The 26,301-nt window shown below is 34.6% G+C and overlaps 1 protein-coding gene and 1 pseudogene across 1 annotated transcript in view; one reads left to right on the top strand and one right to left on the bottom strand.

Moving 5' to 3' along the window:
* The window catches only part of SVEP1 (sushi, von Willebrand factor type A, EGF and pentraxin domain containing 1), a 249,330-nt gene that overhangs the window by 134,210 nt on the left and 88,819 nt on the right, over window positions 1–26,301 (top strand). The window contains 9 exon segments of the mRNA XM_049784433.1: window positions 274–435; window positions 8,189–8,350; window positions 8,732–8,820; window positions 9,929–10,025; window positions 13,013–13,126; window positions 17,721–17,834; window positions 18,859–19,060; window positions 23,103–23,260; window positions 24,033–24,240. Of these exon segments, the coding sequence (XP_049640390.1) occupies window positions 274–435; window positions 8,189–8,350; window positions 8,732–8,820; window positions 9,929–10,025; window positions 13,013–13,126; window positions 17,721–17,834; window positions 18,859–19,060; window positions 23,103–23,260; window positions 24,033–24,240 (1,306 nt within the window).
* LOC125995322 (uncharacterized) lies at window positions 12,423–12,507 on the bottom strand (annotated as a pseudogene).

Below are 26,301 nucleotides of genomic sequence, written 5' to 3'. Positions count from 1 at the left end.
CAACATCAATCCAAAGCCAGTTATTGACCCTGCTCCCTGCAGCCAATACTGTGCAAGATAATAGCAGAATTGGAATGGTATACAGAATGAGTCTGAAATGGTATACAGGGGAAGGGGGTATTTGGAATGACTGTCATCTATATGCTTGGAGTTCTTTGTACCCCAGATTCTGACCTAACTAAATGAAAAAGGGAAATTCTAGCAAGCACCAGACTGTTGTTAACTTAACAGCAAGTATCATTGTTGCTAACTATATTTTGTTTTGCTTTTCAGTTTGGTGTAAACAAGGTACCTACTCATCCACTGGTTTTGAGACTTGTGAATCGTGTCCACTGAACACTTACCAACCAGCAACTGGTTCCAAGACCTGCCTTGCATGTCCACAAAATAGTTCAACTGTGAAAAGAGGAGCTGTGGATATTTCTGCTTGTGGAGGTTAATAGAGCCTTTAGACATTGTTATTTCTCCAAACTTACAATGTTCTCTGCATAAAGGAATGCAGTATTTTTAGTAAAACCATTTGATTCTATATGGAAAGAATGTAAATAACTTTCTTGATAGAGTTTCCTTTAACTCAGTCAGTCAATTATTTACTTAAATATAAATGCACAACATAAATTCTCTAGTAGAACTCAGAAGTTCAAGAGTTGGTCTCCGATAGTAATTAACATGTAACTTCTTGATATGGTAGAAATGCATCTAAACTAGGGACTTACTTTCCTTGTTTATAAAATTAAATTATATATAATGTTCCTTGAGTTTAAACAAACACATTTTGTTTTATAGCATTTCCTTCTCTACAATTTAAAAATTCCCTACAATTTTAGGGTTCCCTATAATTTGAATAGTTTTCATGAGTAATTATCCACTACCATTGTATATTGAATCACCAGCATATTAAAATTATCAACAAATCAATACTTTAAAGTTACTAAAGCCCAATATCTACCACCCAGACATTCTAATTAACTTGTGTGGTCATTAATTGCTTTTTTGTTTTGTTGTTGTCTTTTTTAAGTTCCTGCCAGATAGTTCTAAAGTAACAAGAAGAGTTAAGAATCGTTAATTTTGGTCCTCAGCATGGAGGGCTTTTTTCAAATCAAAATTTCTGAGCCCTACCCTCTTTGTGTTCAATTCAACAGATCTGTTGTGAAGCCTTGGCAATTTGTATTTCTGACTACTTCTTAAGTGAGGTTGAAAATTATGACTAAACACCATGGATTAAATGAAAATAACAAGAATTGGGTTCAAATTTTCAAATATTTCTGGTTTATATGTTCACCAGGTCCAGTTTTTTCTATCACTGTCAAGATTAAAAGCTATAAACAAAAATAAAGGACTAAACTTAGGATAACAGTAAAATAAAGGATGACAATCAAAGTCATAGAAAAAACTGAATCATAAAAATTTTAAAGTACCATAGAAAAATCCAAAAATCTGTAAGGACTCTGCAGAGGCAGCAGAACTGGATTAAAAATATAAAGTAATGGCCCTGTTTGTGCTACCTCACTGAAAACAGAACATTCCTGGCTGAAAGATAACTTTTTTTTTTTTTGGTTTTGGGGTCACACCTGGCAGTGCTCAGGGGTTACTCCTGGCTCCATGCTCAGAAATCGCTCCTGACAGGCACAGGGGATGCCGGGATTCGAGCCACCGTCCTTCTGTATGAAAGGCAAAAGCCTTACCTCCATGCTATCTCTCCGGCCCCTGAAAGATAACATTTTAAAAAGTATTATTAATGTCTTTTCTGTTGTTTATGTCCTTAGCTAAAAGCCTCTCCATTTTCTATGCCCTTAGCTAAAGCAATACAAACATTACAAAAAATATATTCCCTTATGGATAATGTTTTTATAATAATTACCTGTTGGATTCCATAAGAAAAAATACTTTTCCCTTCTAAAATAATGTTTCATAATATTTATCTGTTTGTTTCCCATTTCTTTGAGAAAAAAAAAGACACAAAGTACTTCAGTCATATAAACATCTGAATCCATTTAAAGGTTGAGAGCCCTAGAAAATAGCTGCTTAGAATATTTTTGGATATTTTGGGGAGGGCATGTACAGTGTCGCTTCATAGGAGATGTATCCTCCATGTTAAGTGCCAGAAAATCTAAAACTTACCATGAACTATATATGTTATACTCTCCATCAATTTAATTAATCACATTAGTTGTAAACTGGTTAAGCCATAAGAACAAGGAGAGCAGTGTTCATCAGCCTAATATTTTATTGAATTATAAAGAAATAATTTCACTTGGACCTAATTGGAACTCAACTATATCTGTGTAACATCAGTTTAGAACTTTTTTGTTTTGTCTTGTTTTGGAGGCCCACCAAGCAGTGCTTAGAGTTTACTCCTGGCTCTGCATTCAGAGGTTCACTCCTGGTGAGCTAGGGGAATAATATGGGATGTCAATGATCCAAATCAGGCCAGCCACATGCAAGACAAGCACCCTCCTCTCCCTGCTATCTCTTTGGCACCTATTTTTCTTTTATTTTATTATTATTATTTTTTTATTTTTGGGCTCCATCTGGTGACACTCAGGTGTTACTTCTGGGTAGGCGCTCAGAAATCACTCCTGGCTTGGGGAACCAGATGGGACTGCGGGGGTGGGTCTGGGGGGATGGAACCGTGGTTCATCCTGGGTCAGACTCGCGCAAGGCAAACACCCTACCGCTGCATCATTGCTCCGGTCCCCTGTTTTTCTTTTTTAATTAAAAGTCAAACAAGGCTTCATTTTATGTTTGAAATTAATTTATTAATTTGTTATCAGTATACAAACTAATTTTGGAAGAGTATTTTCAGAAAAAAAAAATCTCTGGCTTCCTCTCTCCCTCCCTCTAACCACAAAAGCAACCAAGAGTTTTTCAGAGAAACAAGTTCATAGTTGGCAATTTTCTCCATTAGCTTTCCAAATGAGCCTTAAGGTTTGTCTATCAACAAAATATGGCACGTAAGCAACTATAATTCCCAGAAAGTTTCTAAACTTTTGGTAACTGCTTCATCTCATTTTTCTTAATATTCCTAGTGTGAGTTTAACCACATACTGCTTGTCAGACGTGAGACTTGAGAATAACAAACTCCACAATTTCCCCCTGCAGGGATGGATTTTACTCTAAACTTTTATTTCAAACTTTTACTTTTTACTATTTTACTTTAAACTTAAATGTGTATGAATCTGAAATATAAATCTAAAATATCTTCTTTTTTTTCTTATTATTTGTAGTTTATAACTTTGCTTGTTTTGCTTTCATCCCTTTTTCTTTATTTTCCATCTCTATTCATTATTTTCATGAGCATTCCTGTTTCTTCCTTTTTTGCCAATGTCACTTTTTTTTGTATTTTGTATAATACACTTAAAATATGCATCAGTATTGTTACTATATTTTAAAATACTGAACAAGAGATAGAACAGGGCAGGCTTTTGCCTTGCATGGTGCTAACTCTGATTCAATTTCTGATCCACATCTATGAAAATATTTTAAATATAAACAAATATTATGTATTCATTTATTAACATTTAAGTATACTTATTATATGTGAATATAATATAAATATATTAGAATATATTAAGTATACACCCATTTTAAGATACTATTTTATGCCATAAGCATTTAATATTTTATCATTTATTAGAATTTTAAATACTTTGGGGTCTGTGATTACTACAAATTCACAAGCCTAAATTTTTACTTATGGTTTTTATCTGAAGATTAAGTCCCACAACTGAATTTTTTTTAATGATAGTATTATTTACATATGAATCCATAGGAGAAGGGAAGATTGTTTTTGGAACAGAATAACAAAATTCCTTACAATGACCCTCCAGGATGAAGATAAAAGGAGCCTCAGAATGAGTCTTTGACCTCTGACTTGGTCTTTACAAGCTATTTAAAAGATGTTTTTAGCTCCAGGATGCATGCTTTGTCCCCAATACAACCTAGAAGACACTAGGATTACGTTTCTCCCTTTTACGTTTCTCTCCTTTTAATTCTACTGTAATACCACTTGACAATATGAGATTTAAATCCTCTTTTACCAGTAAAAGGAACAGAAGAGGGAAAAAAGGCTATTGTTTCATTTCTCTTTTCTTTTTGTTTTAATCTGTGGAGGAGTGAGGTCCACACCCAGCAGTGCTAGGGCTTATTGCTATCTCTGCACTCAGGGATCATCACTCTTAGTGAGGCCTAGGTAAAATAGGAGATGCCAGTTGGCTACATATAAGGCAAACACCCTGTTTGCTGTCCTATTGCTCCAGTCTCACTATTTTTCCTTTTTTGAACTTTTTTTTTAAATTAAAGTTACATGGTTTACAATAGTATTAATATTTGTGATTTGGGCATATGTATTGCTGTCTCATATCCACACCCAAAATGTCATCATTTTTCCATCACTGTCAATAAGATCCCTTTTATTCCTCTACCAGTCCTCACCTTCACAACCTACCCCTCCTTAGTTAATCAGTTCTGTTGAAAGTCTAAAGTTTAATTCTCATTAGCCATTGTCTATTGACTTTTGGAGGTATTGTCTATATAACCTTTATATTTCATATATAAGTGATAGCACCCAGTTTTCATCTTTTTCTTCTAACTTATTTCACTTAACATGGAAATACCTAATTCCATCCTAGTTGTAGAAAAGATAAGATTTTGTCTTTCTTTTCTTGCAGTGAAGTAGTATTTCATTGTGTATATATTCTATACTCTCTCAGTGTACATTGTGTGTTCACTTAGTGACTCCAAATCTTGACTATTGTAAATAATATTGCAACAAACATATATGTTGTTCAAATAAGTTGCATATGGCTTTTCAAAATAGTGTTTTTATGTTATCGGGACAGATACTAAAAAATTACAGAATTTCTGGTAATTACTGGTAATTTTACTTTAAATTTTGTGAGGAGTCTCCACATTGTTATCCATGAAAATTTAAGCCCATTTACAGTCCCACCAATGGTGAATGTGTAATTTTTTTCTCAACACATTCCTGCCAACACTGTTTGCTTTCAATCTTTTTGATATAGGTTATCCTCATTGATTTGCATTTCCCTGTTAGTCATTGATGATGAACATCATTTCATATGCCTCTTGGCCATCTGGTATTTTCTTTGAAGAAGTTCAGTTCTTCTTTCCTTTTTTTTTTGATGGGGTTGTTTGTCTTTCTGTTGTTGACCTTATGAATGCTTTATATACCTTGGATATTAGCCCTTTGTCAGAGGGATGGTTCACAAATATTTTCTCCCATTCAGTAGTGTGTTTATTGATTTTAGTCATTGTCTTATTTGTAGCCAGAAGTTTTTAAGTTTGACATAGTCCCATTTACTTATTTTTCCTTTCACTTTCCTTAGCAATGGGGTGATTATTAAGGACATTTCTGGAACTAATAAGTGTAGAGTTTGGCCTATCTTTTCCTAATGTATATCTGATTTAGGTTTAACATCCTATCTCTAATGCACTTGAATTAACATTTGGGCATAGAGTAAGATAGACTAAATTCTTTTTTTTTTTCTAAGTGACTAACCAATTATCCTAAAATTGTTTGTTGATGAAATTCTCTTCCCTTCACTTTACACTCTTGTTCCTTTGTCAGAATTTAAACCAAACATATATCTAAAATTTTACATTTGGACTCTCAGTTCTTGGCTCTGAAACAAAAATTTTTGGCAAAAAATCAAAATGAAAATTTTTCTTCCCAATTTATCTTACTTTTCTGTGGGAATCGGGGTGGTATAAATGGGCTACACCAGCCGTGCTCAGGGGCTATATCTAGCTTTCTGCTTGGTGATCACTCCCAGCATTGCTCAGGGGATATAAGGTGCCAAGGGCTCAAACCCAAGGTTTCTACACACAAATCATCCATTCCAGCCTCTTAAGCTCCATTTCTTTCCATTTTATTAATAATAGCCTTCTAGAATTGAATATGGACATGAATGTGTAATGCTGTATAATATACTAATAGTGTTACTTACTATAAATATTAACATATCAATATAATTAAATGGTTTACAATATTGTTGCTGAAAGGGTATCATGAGTGTCACTTTATCTCCTTGTCAAGTAAACATTTATAACTATCATGGTCATAGTGGTCCCTTCTCTGCCCTAACTGTAGTCTCCTGTTATTTGTGGGAGGCTTCCTAATAGGGCTTTCTTTCTTCTATCTTTGTGCTCAAGGATAATTCATGGTGGTATTTAGGGAACCACAAGCAACTGGACAAATTTTGCTTGCATGATGTCTGGCAAGATTTGGTTTTTGAGCCAAACTTGGTCATACTCAGATACCCCTAGCTCTGTGGTCCAGGATCACTCCAGATATGCCCAGAAATGCATTTTTGTTTATATTTATTATCAAGTCATAAAAAATGAAATGATGTCACTGCTGACATTACTAATATTTCTATTTTAATTTTGTTATAAAGAATCCAAAGCCATGGGACTGGAGTGATAATTCTTGGCATGTGGACAACCTGGTAGAACTTGAGCATTCTATATAGTCCTTGAGTTTGCCAAGAGTAATCCTGAGTGAGCCAATCGGTAACTCTGAGCACCACTGGGTGTGGCCCTAAAACACCCCCCCCAAAAGAATTCAAACCCAAATGATGATAATCTGATTTAAACTGCTTTTTAATGTTTATAAACAAGTATAATGTTTAATTTGTTTTCTTAGTATGTGATAGTTTTAGGGCTCACCTTTGGCAGAACATTCTCCACCTGAACTAAGCTATGGGCTATAGTTGAAAAACCTCATCCAAAGATTTAGTCATGGGTAGTCTACCCCATTGTCCTTTTGACAAATGCAACCATAATTTGGTTAAGAAAATTCAGACTCAAATTATGTTTGAAACTGTTTACTTATTTTTTCAATTTTCTGGTGAATATTGGCAAGAGAGTTTTGGATTTGGTTAAATTACAATGTTAAATTAAATGTTTACTAAAAACATATTTAACATAAAATATCATTAAAATTTTTAAATTAAAAATTAGTATATCCCCCAATAAGTAATAAAAGAAATTTTGGTAACCATGAGAAAAAAAACTTTCTTTATCAAAATGCAAATTAAAATAATAATTAAGTTTTATTTTCACCTTCAGTGTAAAAATTCTAAATAATTCTGATCCATTGACATACAATAAGAACAATTAGATACACTATTGATGGAATTGTAAACTGGTACCTTAAAATTATTTGGCTTTTTAAGTGGCTTTAAAATAATCCTATCTGGGGCTGGAGAGATAGCACAGTGGTGTTTGCCTTGCAAGCAGCCAATCCAGGACCTAAGGTGGTCGGTTTGAATTCTGGCATCCCATATGGTCCCCTGTGCCTGCCGGGAGCTATTTCTGAGCATATAGCCAAGAGTAATCCCTGAGCACAGCTGGGTGTGGCCCAAAAACCAAAAAAAAAAAATCGTATTTTTAGATTTAATTATTTATCTACTCATATTTATCTGTTACTTCAAAGAAATTAAAACTGTATAAAAAGTTTTCATTTATGTGAGCATTATATTTAGTAGCAAATTATTAGGAGTAACCAAAATGACCAGTAACGGAGGAAATGTTAGATAATACAGCCTATAAGTTAGATATAATATTTTTCTTTTATTATAAATGTTACTTGTGGGGGCTACAGTAATAATACAGTTGATAGATGCTTATGTTTCACCTACTCCACCTAAATTCAATCCTTGGCACTCATATCATTCTCTTGAGTGCCCAGAAGTGATTCGTGACCTTAGAACCAGAAGTAAACCCTGAGTGCCACATGTGTGCAAGTTGACTCCCAAACAAAACAAACCATAAAATCTGTTATTCTAGTTGGAGAAATAGTGCAGGGCCAGAGCACTTGCTGTTTGTGTGATGGTGGGGCCAATCCCCAGCACCACATATAGTCCCACGACCACTACAGGGATCCTTAACACAAAGCTAGGAATAGCCCTTGAGTGTCACTGCATGTGGTCTAAACAATCCTCTCCCTGCTGTGCAAAATAAAACATGTTACTTAACAATTTGGGGAGATGGTTTTGAAAGTGCTTTAGTAAAATGTCAATAAAACGTTTATCTAGGTGAATGACTACCAAATATTTGAAAAGGAATATATCAGCCACTTGAGTGACAGCAAAAGGTCAACACAATTTTTTTAATGTAATGTGTTGCTTCATACTCACAAATGACTTGTTTTCTACCTTTGCAGTGCCATGTTCAGTGGGAGAATTCTCTCGTTCAGGGTTAATGCCTTGTTATCCATGTCCTCAAGATTACTACCAACCTGAATCTGGGAAGTCCTTCTGCTTATCTTGTCCCTTTTATGGAACCACAACTTTCACTGGTGCAACATCCATCACAGATTGCTCAAGTAAGATGACTCACTTCCTTTCTTACCTCGTCACTGGTCTTTGTGCATAAATCAACTCTGGTTATTGTCATTTTCAGAGAATTTGGATCTAGACTTGTCCAAAAGTCCTTCAATTTTGAGAACAGTGATAATTTCCAAGCTTCTTTTTAGGAGTCTGATTTAATGACATGTTACGTTGTGTGGATATATTATGTTATGTGGATATATTAAATTATATTTCCATTCTATGCTATTTTTTCCTCAGTATTGCTGAAACTAAAGAAATGTAGTTTAGCCTACTCTGAACAAGAACTTGACCGTGGCTTTTAGATAGCCTGCTTATTAGCAATATGTACCATTCACTAGTATTTTTTTCTAACGTGTCCCTATTTATCTTCATAGGTTTTAGTTCAACTTTCTCAGCAGCAGAAGAAAGTATAGTGACTCATTCTTCTGACCACATAAAAACTAAGTATGAAGTCAGCAATCAGGCAAGTCTATTTTTATGTGTAATCTTTTTTTCTCTAGTAGAATGTTTGAAAACAGTTTGCCATTCTACATATTCAGACAGGAAAGTTACCAGAGTTGAAACTAGAGTTTCAAACTATGTTGTTCATAGTATGATCTAGGATTGTTCATGCTATGTTTTCAAACATAAAATACTAGTTCTAGTATGAACTAGGGTTGTTCATACTATGTTTCAAACATAAAAGTCCTGACACCAATTTTTGCCATTAAAAATACATTTATTGGGACCAGAGAGACAGCACAGTTGTAGGGCATTTGCCTTGCACGTAGCTAATCCAGGATGGATGGTGGTTTGAATCCTGGCATTTCATATGGTCCCCCGTGTCTGCCAGTAGCGATTTCTGAGCGCAGAGCCAGGAGTAACCCTGGCTCATATTGGAGTAATATGATAAAACATAAAACAACTCATTAGCATAAGTTAATTAGATTTTTCCACTTTTTAAAATTTGGTTAAGGCCAGTTATTTTGGTAGATTCAGCTATTACTCTGAATTTACTATACTCAATGATTTGATAAATTCCTTGTTTTTTTCTTTCCTTACTCCTTAAGTATTTTTAAGGAAGAAATGGAGATCATATTTCTTACTTCAACTTGTTACAGGGTCATACAACTTAACGATTTGTCAGTATTTCACAATGCACATTTGGAAATGAGCCTAGAAGACATAATAAGAATTTGTAGGGACCTCTTGGGGCAGTGCCTGTCAATTTTAGGCATATGTTAGAATCTGCCAGCCAACTTTTAAAAATAAGGATCCACTGATCCTACTCTCAGAAATGTCGATTTAGCTAGTCTGGATTGGAGTAGTGTTTAGCACCCCTCTGAAATGGTTCAAATGAAATTACATTTAGAAACAATGCTGGGTTTACCAGACCATCACTCAAGAATAAATTATTTGTGCCCATTTCTGTCTGGTATCAACATCAAACAGACAGTAGCCCAGCTAGTTTGAGTGATGGAAATAATCTGGAAGCTGGATCCAGCTGTCTGTTATAAACCTCATTCCCTGGGCAAGACGGGAAATGAGTTAAATGTTCTGTCTCTGATAATAATCTCTTCTGCCTCTGGCAGGTTTTTCATGAATGCTTCCTGAACCCCTGTCACAATAGTGGAACATGCCAACAAGTTGGACGTGGTTATGTTTGTCTCTGTCTACCTGGATATACAGGTAACATAGAGGAATGAGAATTTTATTGTTTTCCATATAAAATTGCTTTTTTCTTTCAACTTTTAGTTAGGCACCATGATTTCTGATGCTGTTGATAGAGTTTCAGGCATACCATGTTTGAACTCCATAGCCACCATCACTGTCACTGTCCCTCCATGATATCTTAATGTCTCCTTTTATCCACACTATCACTATTAAGTATGACATTTTGGGTCATGTCTTTGCACTAGTGTGGACATTTATTGTTTGAAATACACAGTAGCACACTTTACCACCACTGAAGTGCTCGAGATCCTCAACCAATTAAATTATTGTGATTTAATAACATTATATTTAGGAACATTAAAATAACCCTGCTGATACACTACTAAACCATATCACTATAAAAATTTGATCAAACAAGATAAGTTAGTTGGTTGATATATATGTGTATGTATATACATTAGATACATTTTACACATATACTACATATACATATGTATATAAATGAAGTTTTCTCGGCACAGTTTGGAAGGAGAAAGAAGAATCTTTTCTCGTGACATAAAAAGCCATGTCATAACTCATCCTTTCTGTTGGAATGTGCTCTCAGATGCCATATAGAAGGTTTCACTCTAACACAAATTAAATACATGACATTCAACATAGAACAGATTGTCCAGCATAAACATTTTTAAACAAACTTCAGTGTTTCCTTTGCTTCACACCAATTGAATTCTTGTGAATAACTATGATTTGTTGCTTTGTTTTTGTTTCTGGAAGCTATGCTTAGGAAAACAATGTGACTTTGGACTGGATTATGTAAGAATTATGTTTTCTTGTAGTTTGGTTCAACATTCCAGTTTAGACCAAGAATACAGTGTTTGAGGAGAAAGGGTTTTAATCTTAAACTTGCAATTTATTATTAAAGAACTATTGTCTTTGTTCTAGAAATGCAATGTTTGTATTATGAAAGATTAGTTTTTCCTTTTATTTAAACACCGTGGTTGCAAAATTGTTCATGATTGAGTCTCAGTCTTACAATGTACACCACCCTTTATCTTGTGCAATTTTCCTCCTGCCACCAATGTCCCCAGTTTTCCTCCCTTACCATCCTCATGCCTGGATCTGGGACAGGCTTTTTACCTCCCTAGCCCTCACCCATTTCTTCCTTTTAGATACTGTGGTTTGCACTATTGTTAATGAAGGTGTTACCTTGCCCATATAAAATATTTTTAAAATAATAACTATATTTAAGCACCATGATTTACAAACATGTTTGTAGTTGGGGTTCAGTTATTAAAAAAGGACACCTCCCTTCAACAGTTCAAAACTTCCACCACCACTAATGCTCCACATCTCCCTCTTCCTCCACACCTTGCCTGTATTCCAAACAGGCATTCTATTTCTCTTACTCACTACCATTGTCATGATAGTTGTTAGGGTAGTTATTTCTCTAACTGCACACAACACTCTTTGTGGTAGGCTTTATATCATGGGCTGGTCCTTTCAAACCTCTTTCTCTATTGTCTTTGGGTTATTATTACCATACTATCGGTTTATTATTCTTAAATTTCACTGATGAGTGAAACTATTCTGTGTCTATCTCTTTCTACCTCTGACTTATTTATATGAAAGATGTTTAATGAGGGAAAGACTATTTAAGTAAATGAATTGACCAAAAAATAAGCAAAAGGAAGTTGAAAAACAAAATACAGCCCTAGGCTCTATTAGCATTCCATTTACTATACCTTGTGCTTGTGTGTGCCTTCATGTTTATAAAATTTCTGATAGTGATAAAAAAGGTAACAATATACACTAAAACCAGAATTGGTTTAAAATGAATAATAAGGAAATATTCTGAAGAAGGAATATTGAACTGGAGAAGACTTAGGGATAGTAGTGGGGGGTCATGGACACTTTGGTGGCAAAGCTGTGCAGAAACTTGGAACATCAATACCAGAAACTTGAACACTACTGTAACCATATTATCTTCTAAACTATAATACTTTGAAAATAATTGAAATTTTTTTCTAAAATTCTATTAAAAATTGTGGTCTTCATTCTAGAGCTGTATTCTTTGGTTTGGTCTGGCTTGTGGATAACATTTGGCTGTGTTCAGGGCTTCCTCCTGACTCAGCTCAGGGATCATCCCTGGCTGAGCTTTAGGGACCATATGTGGTGCTAGGGATCAAAATGAAGTTGACTGTAGCATTTTAACTCCTATACTCTTCCTCTGTCCCTGTCTTGGAATTTTATAGATGAATAGTGGTAGAAAGAGAGACAGTGGTTCTCAAATGTCAGTACAAAACAAAATCATAAAAAAATAGATAGCTAACTCCATTGCCAAAACTTCTGGTTCAGTAGGTCTAGGGACAGAATGTTTGAGAATTTGCAATTTTTCTCTCTCTTTTTTTTTCTCCCTTTGTTTTTTTGGGTGCTTTATATGATCAGAGAAACTTCTCTAGTAGCATACTATAGAAATGATCCCTGAAAGTATAGTCTTTCTCCCTTTGTTTTTAACTATTCCTGGTGGTGTTTAAGTACAACTCCTAGTCACATATGAATTCTGGTGGTGGTAAGAGGATCATGCAATGCCAGAGATTGAATTTAGGGTTTCTGCCTATAACACATGCACTCCAGCCAGCTAAATTATATCCTTGGTCCCAGAATTTGCATTTTTATCACATCCCCAGGTAAGATATATGTGATCCTATTGAATATACTGTGAGCTATCCTGTAGAAAACCTGTGTGCATCTGTGTCTCTTCAGGACTCCTGGAATGTGATCTGAGATCTAGTAAGATACAATAAATCTGTTCAGAAAAAGTCAGTATGTTCTTTTACTATACTAAACTAGATAGTAACATTTATCAAATTTTGCTCTTTTCTTCACCACCACCACTCCGTATAAATTCAGATTACCGGTATGATTATCTTTAAATAATCCTGGTTCTATTTTTTTTTAATTCCTCTCTTTGATTGTTCTTCAATGTTTGGTTTACATTTTAGGCTTAAAGTGTGAAATAGACATTAATGAATGCAGTTCACTGCCCTGTCTCAACAATGGAATATGCAAAGATCAAGTTGGAGAATTCATTTGTGAATGCCCATCTGGCTACACAGGTAACGGAAGGGAAAGTTTCTTATTTCTAAATTATAAACCTGGAAATCATTAAAATTTTATTATTCAGAACATTATTTTAAACCAGTATTTAGTATAGCTATTAACAAAATAGATAAACAATAGCAAGTAACAGTGGAGAAATGGGAAAAAAATAGCACCCTTGTGTACTATTAAGTGAACTGTATATTGGTTGTGGTCACTAGAAAAAAATATGGAAGTTCCTCAAAAATTGGAATTTTCTCATTGTCTAGCAGTATTAATTCTGGGAACCTATCTTAAGGAAATCACTAACTAGAAAAAGAATTCTATACCAAAATGTTCATGGTAGCCAAAATGTAGAAGTGTCCCATTAACAAATAAATAAAAAATGTTATGTACATATATAATAGTCCTCTCCATACATATGAATATGATTTAGCCATAAAGAGAAGGACATTCTCAGGTGAATCATGGATGAAATGCAAGATCATTATACTAGGAAACAAATCAGAGAAAGACAAATATTATAGTACCTCACTTAGAGAGAATCTCAAAATATCTAAACTGAGAAACTGAGAGTAACTATTGGTGTTGACCAGGGACTAGAGAAGTGAAAAAATGGAGAAATGTTTGTCAAAGGGTACACATTTCATTTGTAAGATAAGGGGCTAAGTTCTATAAATATAACATATAACTATAGTTAATAATTTTTTTTGTTTTTTTTGGGTCATACCCGGCGGTGCTCAGGGGTTACTCTTAGCTGTCTGCTCAGAAATAGCTCCTGGCAGGCACGGGGGACCATATGGGACACTAGGATTTGAACCAACCACCTTACGTTCTGGATCGGCTGCTTGCAAAGGCAAGCACCGCTGTGCTATCTCTCCGGGCCCTAGTTAATAATTTTTGTTGTATAACAGAAAGTTGCCAAATAGTAAATCTTAAATGAGCTTACCACAAAAAAATAAAATGGTAACTATGTACAGTAGTAAATGTATTAATAACCTCCTTATGGTGATCATTTCACAATATATGTATGTATCAAGTCATCACCTTAAATGTACACAATAGAATATGCCAATTACATCTCATTGAAGTTCAGTAAGCATATTTGGAAATATTATTCATCTATATTGAGAAAATTAATAAGATCTCTATTTTGCAGTTAGAAACTGCTTAGGGAGGACTGGAGAAATAGCACAGTGGTAAGGCATTTGCCTTGAATGTGGCTGACCCAGGATGAACCTAGGTTAGATTTCTGGCACCCTATATGGTCCCCAAGCCTGCCAGGAGTGATTTCTGAGCTCACAGCCAGAAGTAACCCTGAGCACAGCCAGGTATGACAGGAAGGAAGGAAGGAAGGAAGGAAGGAAGGAAGGAAGGAAGGAAGGAAGGAAGGAAGGAAGAAGGAAGGAAGGAAGGAAGGAAGGAAAAGGGAAGAAAGGAAGGAAGGAAAGAAAAAATAGAGAAATTATTTATAAGATATAATAAGATATAATAAATAATAAGAAATATAGAAAGAAAGAAGAAAGGAAGGATGGAAGAAAGAAAGAGAAAGAAAGAAAGAAAGAAAGAAAGAAAGAAAGAAGAAAGAAGAAAGAAAGAAAGAAAGAAAGAAAGAAAGAAAGAAAGAAAGAAAGAAAGAAAGAAAGAAAGAAAGAAAGAAAGAAAAGAAAGAGAGAGAGAAAGAAAGAAAGAAAGAAAGAAAGAAAGAAAGAAAGAAAGAAAGAAAGAAAGAAAGAAAGAAAGAAAGAAAGAAAGAAAGAAAGAAAGAGAGAGAAGAAAGAAAGAAAGAAAAGAAAGAAAGAAAGAAAGAAAGAAAGAAAGAAAGAAAGAAAGAAAGAAAGAAAGAAAGAAAGAAAGAAAGAAAGAAAGAAAGAAAGAAGGGAGGGAGGGAGGGAGGGAGGGAGGGAGGGAGGGAGGGAGGGGAGGGAGGGAGGAAGGAAGGAAGGAAGGAAGGAAGGAAGGAAGAAGGAAGGAAGGAAGGAAGGAAGGAAGGAAGGAAGGAAGGAAGGAAGGAAGGAAGGAAGAAAAAGAAAAGGAAAGAGAAAGAAAAGTTTATGAAACCTCTTTCGGTTTATGAAACAGGCAGTCTTGGAAAAGCCACTTAATATCCCTGAAGCTGTTTCTTATCTAAAGTGTGAATCTAGAAAAAGAGATTAAATATATAAAGTCTAGAGCAATTTAAGAAAGATGTTAGGTTCTCTTTCACCTTCTCAATAATATTTCACTAAATTTATAAAGTTGTGTGTGCTTGTATCAAGTGTGTATGTGTAAAACTATTAGTATTTGAGTATTTTAGGAATTTGTAGCATCAAATTAAGTTGACCCAATTTTTCTCCTTTCAAATGAACCAAATATGAACATGTAAATATATTTCTTAATTAAATTAGATTTTACCCATATAACAAACATAACTTATTGTTAATTTCTTTGTTCAATGTATTATTGCTGTATTGACAATATGTAATCACATCTAACATGGTTTTACAAATAGTTATAAGCTTACTGCTTTCTTGTAGGAATTAATAATGATAATCTCAATCATCTAACAATAAACCTAAATTATAAATTATTATAGTAAAAATATATCTGGTTAAATTTAAACACATTATATTGTATTTATATTGTGTATATATAAACATATGCTAAATGTATTATATATAATTTCTGTATTTTAATGTTTAGTAAATTCTTTAAAATATTTCAAAGCAACCACATTCTAATAACTTTATCACCCCTGCAAAATCATAATGTAAATATCACAACTTTAGTAGTAATCAGTTGAGTCATTTCATATATGTCTCTTTGAATTCTAGTTCAGTAATCAGATTCTTTTTTTTTTAAGTAATCATATTCTTGAGATTATGGGAAGATATAATAAATTGAGTTTATACAAAAAAACCACTTTTCATATGCAAATTTAAATAAAAAATCTACATAGGGCTGAAGTGATAGCTCAGCAGTAGGGCATTTAACTTATATGTGGCTGACCCAGGACTGACTTTGGTTTGATCCCCAGCATCCCATACAGTACCCTTATCTTACCAGGAGCAATTTCTGAGTGCAGAAACCAGCCAGTAACCCCTCAGCACCACTGGGTGTGACCCAAAAAACAAACAAAATAGTCTACATAAATAACAGTTTTTCACACAGTCAAAATGGCCTGTGAAAATCTTTTGTATTAGTCATTAGACAAATAGACAGGAATATTGTTTTGCACTTCACATCTTTGATCCTTTGAGTGAAGAGATTATATTCAGTTCCTAAAACATCAGATAAAGTAGTTTGAATATAAGAGACAGGTCACATATGTCTTGACACAAACAACACTCAACTTAAATTCTAAGGGACTGATAGATATTCTAAGAAGTGCTAAGACTAGCTGAGGAGACTGCAAATCTTCTTACTCACTCTGCTCCCAGGCTATGTCCAACATTAGGATCTATAGGAAATTGTCTCATTTTCTTTCTCATGCTCCCTCTCATTCCCTTTGTCCTATGCATGTCATTGTATTTCTACATAAGCAGGAAATGGTGCAATTTCATGATAGATTTCTTTTTTTTAAATCTGCATTTCAAACACCTAGGGCTAAATCCTAAAGAAAATTTGTGAACGGACTGCTGATGTAGGATGAGAAGTAAAGATCCAAACTTCTAAATTAATAAAATATACATTCATTAGACATTAAATTTATTGTCTGTATAAATATATTCACTATACATATAAGTTCTAATTAGAATCTATTATATAAAGCAATAAATACTCATTTGCAGGAATATAAAATACAGATATCTTATCTGTAAGTAGTACTATCCAAAAAATCTGACTTTTATGAGCAAATTTTGTGTGTTTTTATGTTGTCAAGGTACATAAATTATTGGCTGTATTACAGAACTCCAGGAGCTTGTAAATTCCTAAAGTCCCCAACCTAAGTCTCTCTCTCATTCTATATATATGTAAATATTAAAGATATATATACATATATAGGCTTAAGTGAGATTTGTAGCACTGTACTCATTTTTGTTCTGTCTGTACTTGATAAATTACAGATATTTCTGAGTCTCTATTTCTACTTTTATTAAAACAAAATATTTGATTTACCTCATTGTTATTAAATTATGTTCAGACAAAACATGGGTCGTCTACACAGATACTTGACTGTTTTTCCAATCTTCAGAACAAAATAAGTCATTTTATTCTTTCATTAATTTTTATCATAATTTTCTTTAAGTTTAACTACTCCCTCTAAATGACAAAAAGAACCAAATGCAATAAATGAGTGAATAAATAGGAAGTAAATAATTAAAGAATATTTTAAAGCAAAGTCATGCTTTTCTTTGTTGAAAACATGTGCCTGTATATTTGTGATTGTCCATTTTCATTGCTGACTAAAACTGTTCAATTCTGTGCTAGAATTTTTTTTTTCAGTTTTTAGAATGAAAGAAAACATTTTATTTCTACATTTTTGGCAAACAAAGTAATTTTTTTTCACAAACACGTTAGCCACAGTCTCCAACTGTTTACCGTTAGCTCTGAACAACTTGCTTGAAAATTGTAATTCTTCAAATGCTTTTGTACTTTTTCCTAACTCTAAGAGTCTCTAATTCTTGGCAGGTCCAGTATGTGAAGAAAATATAAATGAATGCAGTTCTAGTCCCTGTTTAAATAAAGGTATCTGTACTGATGGCTTAGCTGGTTATAGCTGTACTTGTGCAAAAGGATACACAGGTAAGATGCTTCCATACTTCCTAAAAAATAATTTTAAGGTCTAGAGTGGAGCTAGAGCTGGGTTTGACCTCTTATGGTTCCCTGAACCCTTCCAGGAATAGTCTCTGAGCACAGAGCCAGGAGCAGTCTGGAGCATCACAGAGTATGCCTCGCACATGCCCCCAAATTAAGATCCTATAAGCAGCAGATTTATTACATTTTCTAACAATATATTTTCTGACGTTTTAGCTACTTTGATTGGTTATATGATGACAATCTGTTTCTTCCAATTCCTGTTTTGAGGAAATCACACAGAAGAATTTGGGACATAGGGCATCAGGTCTGCAATTTAGTATAAAAAGTGTGTGTGTGTGTGTATGTATATATGTATGTATGTACGTATGCAGCAAATAGTAATATAAGAAAGTTAGTATTTCAATGGTTGGAATGGTATGCTTACATACCATTTTGAAGAGTTTGAAATTGTGTCCCTCTGGTGATGGGAATGTTGCACTGGTGATGGGTGGTGTTCTTTACATGACTGAAACCCAAACACAATCATGTATATAATCAAGGTGTTTAAATAAAATACAAAAAAAGAAATTGTGTCCCTAAAAAGTATGCAGAATTTTAAACAAATGTCTCCTCTATTTTAAAATAAATAGTAAGTATATAAATAATATGCCTAAGAAAAAGAAAAGAAAGAAAAGAAGGAATGAGTCTTTCCAAAAAAAAAATGAGTGAAGGAGAAAGGCAGGTCAAAGAAACTGAAACATTTTTAATTAATTAATGAGTTTTAAGTCATAACATGATCTTAGTATGAGAAAAAGGTTTTCTAAAGAAAGATTCTAAAAATATAGTACCCTTTATGCATTTAGTAAAGTCTGAGAATGAATCTCAAGCTAGGTTACTTGGCCAGTGCTGTGAACCACCACCTCCTTTTTAGTTCTCTAAAAGCATCATCCTCTAGGAGGTCTTAATTTTCTCCACAGTTAACCTGTGCAATGAATCATACAGACACTTACTTCCCCTCATTCGTCCATAGGTATGCACTGTGAAACGGAAGTCAATGAATGTGACCCAAACCCATGCTTTCATGATGCCATCTGTGAAGATCAAGTTGGAGGTTTCTTGTGCAAATGCCCACCTGGATTTTTGGGTACCCTGTGTGAAAAAGACCTGGATGAATGTCTCAGTCAACCATGTAAAAATGGAGCTACCTGTATAGATGGTGCCAATGGCTTCAGGTAAAAGGCTAAGCCTGGTATTTTTTATTTTTTATTTTCATTTCAGTCATTCTGTAGTCTCTGTAGTATATTAATTCATAAGTTAGCTCATCCTAAATGCTGGTATGCACAGTAGAACAGGCCACCTAGAGTTCAGGCCACCAAGGATGGAGTAATCTAAAGTCTTAAAATAGACAACCTGTAGGTTTGAAATTCCCCAATAATCCTGATGCACAGCTGGGTTTGGAGACCACTCTCCATATTTGGAAAGTCATAAAAGAAATTAAAATACAGCTACACAGAAAAAATACAGAATCGCTAGACAAAGGTCATAGTCAAGATTATTTTTTTACTTAAACTGACATTTTTGCATAAAGTGAATTTTGCCATTAATTATTCAAGTGTCATTCTATTGTCTATACTCACAGTTTTCAAGCTTTTCATTTTAGTTTTTTAATTCTTCATTTTAAAACATCTAAGCAACTAAATTTTACTTTAAGCTTAAATTAAACAGGAGCTAAGCTTTTGTGGTTGGAAATAGTAGAATTTGTGGAGGAAAAAAACTGGAGGCAGCTCTTTATCTATCTGTAGAACATGCACTGACAAACCACCATCCCTATTAGCACTATCAATTCAGCCTTGTCCTATTTCTTCCCCCTTTCAGACCTGTGTTGTCTAAAGTATAGAAAATTGAGAGTTTTCTTGCATAATCTTAGGAAATTTTATTGTCATCAAAATAAGACAGTACAGAAAATAACAACTAGTTTAGTGCTGGTTTATAATAGTTCATTTTTTTTTCATTTATTCCACTTTCAGTTGTCCCCCTATGATTTAGCTCTTTTCCATTATTGTCCCTACATGACCTGAGCACTATCCAGAAATAGAATGAACTGGAGTGATACTTGGTGGGCAAGTATGGTAGGCAAGGCATAACCTACGTGTCACCAACCCACATTTCAATTCCCAGAAGCACATATGGTTCCTGAGCACTTCCGGGAAAATATCTGAGTACATTGCCAAGAGTAAGCCCTGATTGTAGCTCAAAAGAAATCTGAATTTTAAGAAAAGAACAAATTAGAACCCAATTCTGCTAAAGAAAGTTTCAATTCGTCACAGAAATAAGATTTAGCAGCAGTGTCCATCTTTTTCTGGGTCCTTTTCTTTTCTGGAATGTAGCACTTAATCCTAGGCAAAAAAAAATTTTTTTTTCCAGATGAAAAGCTCAAGATTTTCCTTGGAGTCAAAACAATTCATGAATACCAAGTGTGTCTAAACACTAACTAAAGGAAAGTGGCAATACACTCATCTCATTCGAAAAGAATAGCTGTTGCCAAGAGGGATAGTTTGTTGCTAGTATATTGGGGTGCTGCAGTGATATCCAACCTTAAAAGGAGAAACTAGTGAAATTCTTTGCTAAATAAACACTGTCAAATGTAGAGAATGTAATAAAAAATCCAGCCCACAGTTCTTACTGAGATATTCTTTTAAACTTTAAGCACCATATACTCAGATTTGTCATTGCTAAGCTAATATCAAAAAAGCTATCATGTGCTGCTCACGATATTGTCATTTATTGTACAAGCACTTTTTGTGCAAGTACTGTGTGTGTGCGTGTGTGCTTTTGAGCCATACCTGGTGGCACTCATAAGTTACTCCTGGCTCTGTGCTCAGAAATTATTCCTGGCAGACTCAGGGGGCCATATGGGATGTCAGGAATCAAATCCCGGTCAGTTGCGTGCCAGGCAAATGCCCTACCCACTGTGATATCACTTCAGCTCCAGTACAAGAACTTTTTAATTGAAAAGGGGGGCATTGGTAGTGGGAATGTTGCACTGGTGAAGGGGGAGTATTCTGTTTCTGACTGAAACCCAACTACAATCATGCTTATAATCATGGTGCTTAAAGATTTTACATATAAAAAATAATATTTTAGACATATGGAAATGTACAATGCAAAAATAAAATCATAACTCAGCAATTAATGACCAAACCTTAGGTTTTTTTTTTCTATTTAGTTCACATCATTTACTTTAAATGCACGACTAAAAATGTATTCTTGAGCAAAAGCAGTAATACAGAAGTTTGGGTGCCTGCCTTGCACACAGCCAACCTGGGTTCAACCCCTGCCTTCCTATTTGATCCTGCAGTTCTGCCAGTGCCAAGAGTGATTCCCTGAACACAGACCAGGAATGACCCCTGAGTATCACTGTGTGTGTTCTCAAAACAAAAACTAAAGCATCCTGAAGATAGATTTAAGTTACTTCAAATACATGTACACAGACACACAGACACACACAGTCACACACTCAAACACAGACACACACACACACACACACACACACACACACATACCTTCTGAGGCTAGAGAAACAATACAGAAGTTAAGGCATTTGACATATCCCACAGAACACCCTTCAGAGTGGCCAACTCCCTTCCCCCAATCCAATAAACATTAACCACTGCCTTGAGGTTGGTGTCTATTTTTCTCATTTAAGCTATATTTTACAGCCTGTGACTGTAAAGAAAATATAGTTTTAATCTTATATATGTGATACAGTTGTATCACATATAATTTGGCTTTATTTTCCAATCAGTATTATGCTGTAGAAGTTGACACTTTGGATTTTAATTTATTCATTTCTGCTACTGATTAGTATTCCTTTGCATGATTATACAGTGACTTATTTTCCCATTATCTGCTCTGTAAGCATTTAGAATGATACTGCTATATGAGCATTTGTCATATGTATTCTTGTGCACCATTAGTATAATCTCCTGGAATACATAACTAGAAATAGATACACAAAGTACTGAAAGTATGCATTATCACCTTTATGAGTCATTGCCAAACTGTAGTTCTTGAATGCTAACTTGAGAATTCCCATTTCTTATCACCCTAATCAACATTTGACATTATCAGATTATAAGATAAGACTTGCTGTATATTAAAGCAATTACAGCCTATACTTACTAAGAAGATGGCATGAAACTGAGTTCAAACTTTTGCTTCACTACTAATAACAAAAATGTAGCAAATTCCTTAACTTCTCCTGGCCACAGTTAACTCACCTGTAAAATGGGAATAACAGTAACACCTGATTTTTATAAAAATTGCATTTATATAGATACAGATGCCTTGAGATACAGATCCATGTGAGCTTTTAATATTTTTCCAGTGCTTCTTATAAAGAGAGAAACTTCCAACTTGTGAATATCATTTCATTTTGATCAGACCTACTTTATACCTATTTTTGCAACATTTTATATATGTTATCTTAAATAGATGAAATAAAAAATAATAAATAAAACACTATTTTGTTTGAATCTCTTTGTGATATTGGATTGGAGGACTCTGAAACATGCTTAGGAGGCTCAGGGACCATTTCTTGAACACCCAGCCAACAGGCTTAGAATTCAGTGCTCAGGCTCGGGCTCAATAATGTGGCACTACTTGGGCCTAGCACTGCCCAGAGCCACCAAGATCACCCCTACAGTGTTCAGAGGCCTCCACAGCCAGCTAACCAATAGTGCTGCATCGAGCAATGATGTGGTACCAGAGACAAATCTGAGACAAATCTCAGTGCACTGCATATGCAGAGTATACACACATCCCTAACCCCTGAACTATCTTCCTGGCCCAAAGCTCGGTTTGAGGCAAAAATGTGGTGGTATTAGGTTATTTTTAGGTCTTTGTTGTTATTAATTATAAAGTAAATTCTTGAATGGAAATATTAATATAATTAATTAATTATTGAAGGGAAACATTAATTTCACAGAGAATGTGAGGTTCCTGAGATAAATAAAGAAAAAGCCAAAAGTCAAGAACATTTGTTCCATAAAGGAGACTGTCAAACCCCAGGTTTAATGTTATAAATTAAAGGATAAATTATGCACCCAGCGTTGGGATATAAGCAACTCATGGTCGAGTTTCAAAACCATTGTTTTAATGTGGAAAATATCTTTCATCATTTCCATTTTCAAAACTTTGAAATAGTGTTGTACAAATGTGAGACTCCTATTGCTTTTCTGCAATTGTTCTTAATGCAATATTTTGCTTTAAAAGATGCCAGTGCATACCAGGTTTCTCAGGACCACGCTGTGGATGGAACATCAATGAATGTCACTCAAACCCATGCAGAAATCAGGCCACCTGTGTGGATAAAATTAATTCGTACAGTTGTAAATGTCACCCAGGATTTTCGGGCAACAGGTGTGAAATAGGTATCTATGATCTCAATGTTCTTAATAGCAATATTGAAGATAGTGATGCAATAGCAGTTTTCAGCTACACCAAGCACTACCTAAATATAACAGACTGCAAATAATTTTATACTTGTTTAGTCTTTATAGACTTCCAGTAAACTAGGTCTATTTTATACCTGTTAGTACAATGAAGAAATTGAAGCTTAGATATGGAAATGGAAATGGAAATACTTGAACATTTTATAGAAACTTTGATAAGTCCCCTGAAAGATTAGAGTTCATTGACATGTTTGACAATGATAGCTAAACTGCTTTCTCAAAGCACAGAGACCTTTGCAAATAAGACTTCTGATTAATAAAGTGAAATATGAGGGTCTAGAGCAAAGGTGAATTGTTTATGAAATAAAAATGTAGCCTATAAAGGAAGTGGTATATTGCTCTTAAGTTACTCCTACTCTTTTGAAAATGGTTGAGTGTGTTCTGTTATTAATCTCTTCAGCATACAGGCATGAATTAGTCTCTCTCTTCTTTAGTAATGTTCCAGTTCCACTTCCAACTATTTCTTGTTTTTCGCTTACTTTCAAGAATGTGTTTCCTATCTTAGAAGAGCACTACTGATTATTATGTTGAAAAGAATGACTTTCCTAAATGTGAATTTAATTCAAAAAACTTTTCAGATCATCTTCTTGGCTGATTTGTACCTCTTTGTTAATAGTATTGCATATTTGCTGCTGATATTCAGACAATGGAAAATGTTCCACCATCTGTACACTTTTTTTATTCATTGCAGAACAATCAAATAATTTTAACCTGGTCTTTGAAGTTTCTGGTATCTATGGTTATGTCATGCTGGATGGAGTGCTTCCAACTCTTCATGCTGTGACCTGTACATTTTGGATGAACTCCTCTGATACTATCAACTATGGAACCCCCATCTCCTATGCCCTTGAGAATGGCATTGGCAGTGACAACACATTCCTCCTGACAGATTACAATGGGTAAGCAGATCTTATCTTTGTGCAAAGCTAAAACACAGATTGTAGGGTAGTCAAGACACCCAGTATGAAACAGGATGCTCTGGAGCATTTGGATAGGTTCTGTAAGAAGGCAAAGTGTTAGCAATAATACCATATATATACATATGTATATATATACACAGTAGTATATATACATATATATATACTGTATATTTCTCTGTACCAAGTAGTCTCTTGGGGAGTTATCAACTGTAAGTAATTTACCCATTTTTTTAATTTTATTTTCTCTATGACCTGAAGAACTAGTACCTATTTTACATAGATATAATGTCTCAGAACTGGAACAATAGTAAAATGTTCAGGTGTTCAACCTTGCACACAGCCAAGCAGGTTCAATTATTAACATCCCCATATGTCCCCCCAGGAATGATTTCTGAGCATGTGGTAAGGAATAAGCTCTGGACATCACTAAGCATGCCCCCCACCAAAAAAACACCACCAAAAAAACACCACCAAAAAAATAATAATGCTTCTTTTCAATGTTTTTGTTTTTGATGCTCAGGGGTTACTCCTGGCTGTGTGCTCAGAAATCGCTCCTGGCTTGGGGGACCATATGAGATGCTGGGGATACAACACAGGTCTGTCCTGGATCAGCTATATGCAAGGCAAACGCCCTACTGCTGCACTACCACTCTGGCCCTCTTTTAAATGTTTAACTACTTTAAATAAATTTTATTTTAACAATAAATTTAGTATTAAAACAAAATTCTAAAGAGAAATAGAGAAACAATACGAAGTGTAGGGCATTTTCCTTGCATGAAACCTATCTGGGTTTGATTCCATCAGTTGTAGTCCAGGAGAACAGAGCCTTGAGTAAGCACAGCTGAGGATAACACCAAAAATAAATTAAAACAAAAGGAAAACTTTGTTGCAAAAGGTAAACAAAGTTTCAGATAAATCAGTTTGTGCCCCAATCTCATACTCAGAGTGTTAAAATAAATCCAAACTGCATCTCAAGTCTGGTATCATATCTTCTTTTGCATATCCTGGCCTCTCAGGCTTAAGGATTTCAATGGCATTGCTGATCTTAGGGAGACATATGCATCAATAATGAAATAATCTACAAAATCAGATTGCAGTATGATATTTCTAATTCCTTGGGGTCAGTTAATTCTTTCACAGAACTTTATCAAGAGATAGATTTGCACTATCAGGAAAGTCAGACTCATTTGTTTGTTTTATCTTGGGTTATTGAAAACTTAAAAGACTTAAACTAAAAGGGCCACAAATTTAGTATTCCCATCATTGGTCATCTGATCTGATCATTTTGTTCATTGCCTCAATTTCTGTAGTTCCTTCAGAATCACTGCTCTGTGCCACATGTGGGATCCTTGGCAAGGTTCAGAGGTTGTACCTTCACTCTCAATTGATTCTATGAAACATCAAATGGCCTCTTCCACTTCATTCTTCCAGATTTGTAAACTGTTGCATAAGTAAGAAGATACAGGATTTGGAAACCCACTGGGGTCTTTATCTATCCAAGCAGCTCAGTCTACTCTTTCCTCAGACTACAGGATTCTCATTATTTTGGTGGAGATTGTTCAATCACATCTTATACTTCTTAAGGAACTTCCTAGTGAACTTTCAAAATAATATCAAAGAAATTTTCAAATTTTAAAAGATTCCAAGACTAAAAACAGAGATAGAAAAGTAATTTCTTTCTTTAATATAGGAAAAAACTTGATAAAATACAGAGGGGCATTGATGTTATACACACAAGATACCTTTTTTATAAGCATCTTTGAACAGGATTGAGAAATGCTAGAGGACATTTTGAATGAAAACTTATCTTTCTTATCAACTTTGCAAAAAATTTTATTTCTTTCCATCTGCTTGTGATACTTGTTTATTCCAGCTTGGCTATTTTTCTTTTTTTTTGTTCACACCTGGCAGCGCTCAGGAGTTACTCCTGGCTCCATGCTCAGAAATTACTCCTGGCAAGCTCAGGGGACCATATGGGATGCCGGATTCAAACCAATGACCTTCTGCATGAAAGGCAAACGCCTTACCTCCATGCTATCT

This window comes from Suncus etruscus, chromosome 1 (genome assembly GCF_024139225.1).
Source record: "Suncus etruscus isolate mSunEtr1 chromosome 1, mSunEtr1.pri.cur, whole genome shotgun sequence".
NCBI lineage: Eukaryota > Metazoa > Chordata > Mammalia > Eulipotyphla > Soricidae > Suncus > Suncus etruscus.
Note: the sequence above shows the minus strand (reverse complement) of the source record. Positions and strands in the feature narration are given on the sequence as shown.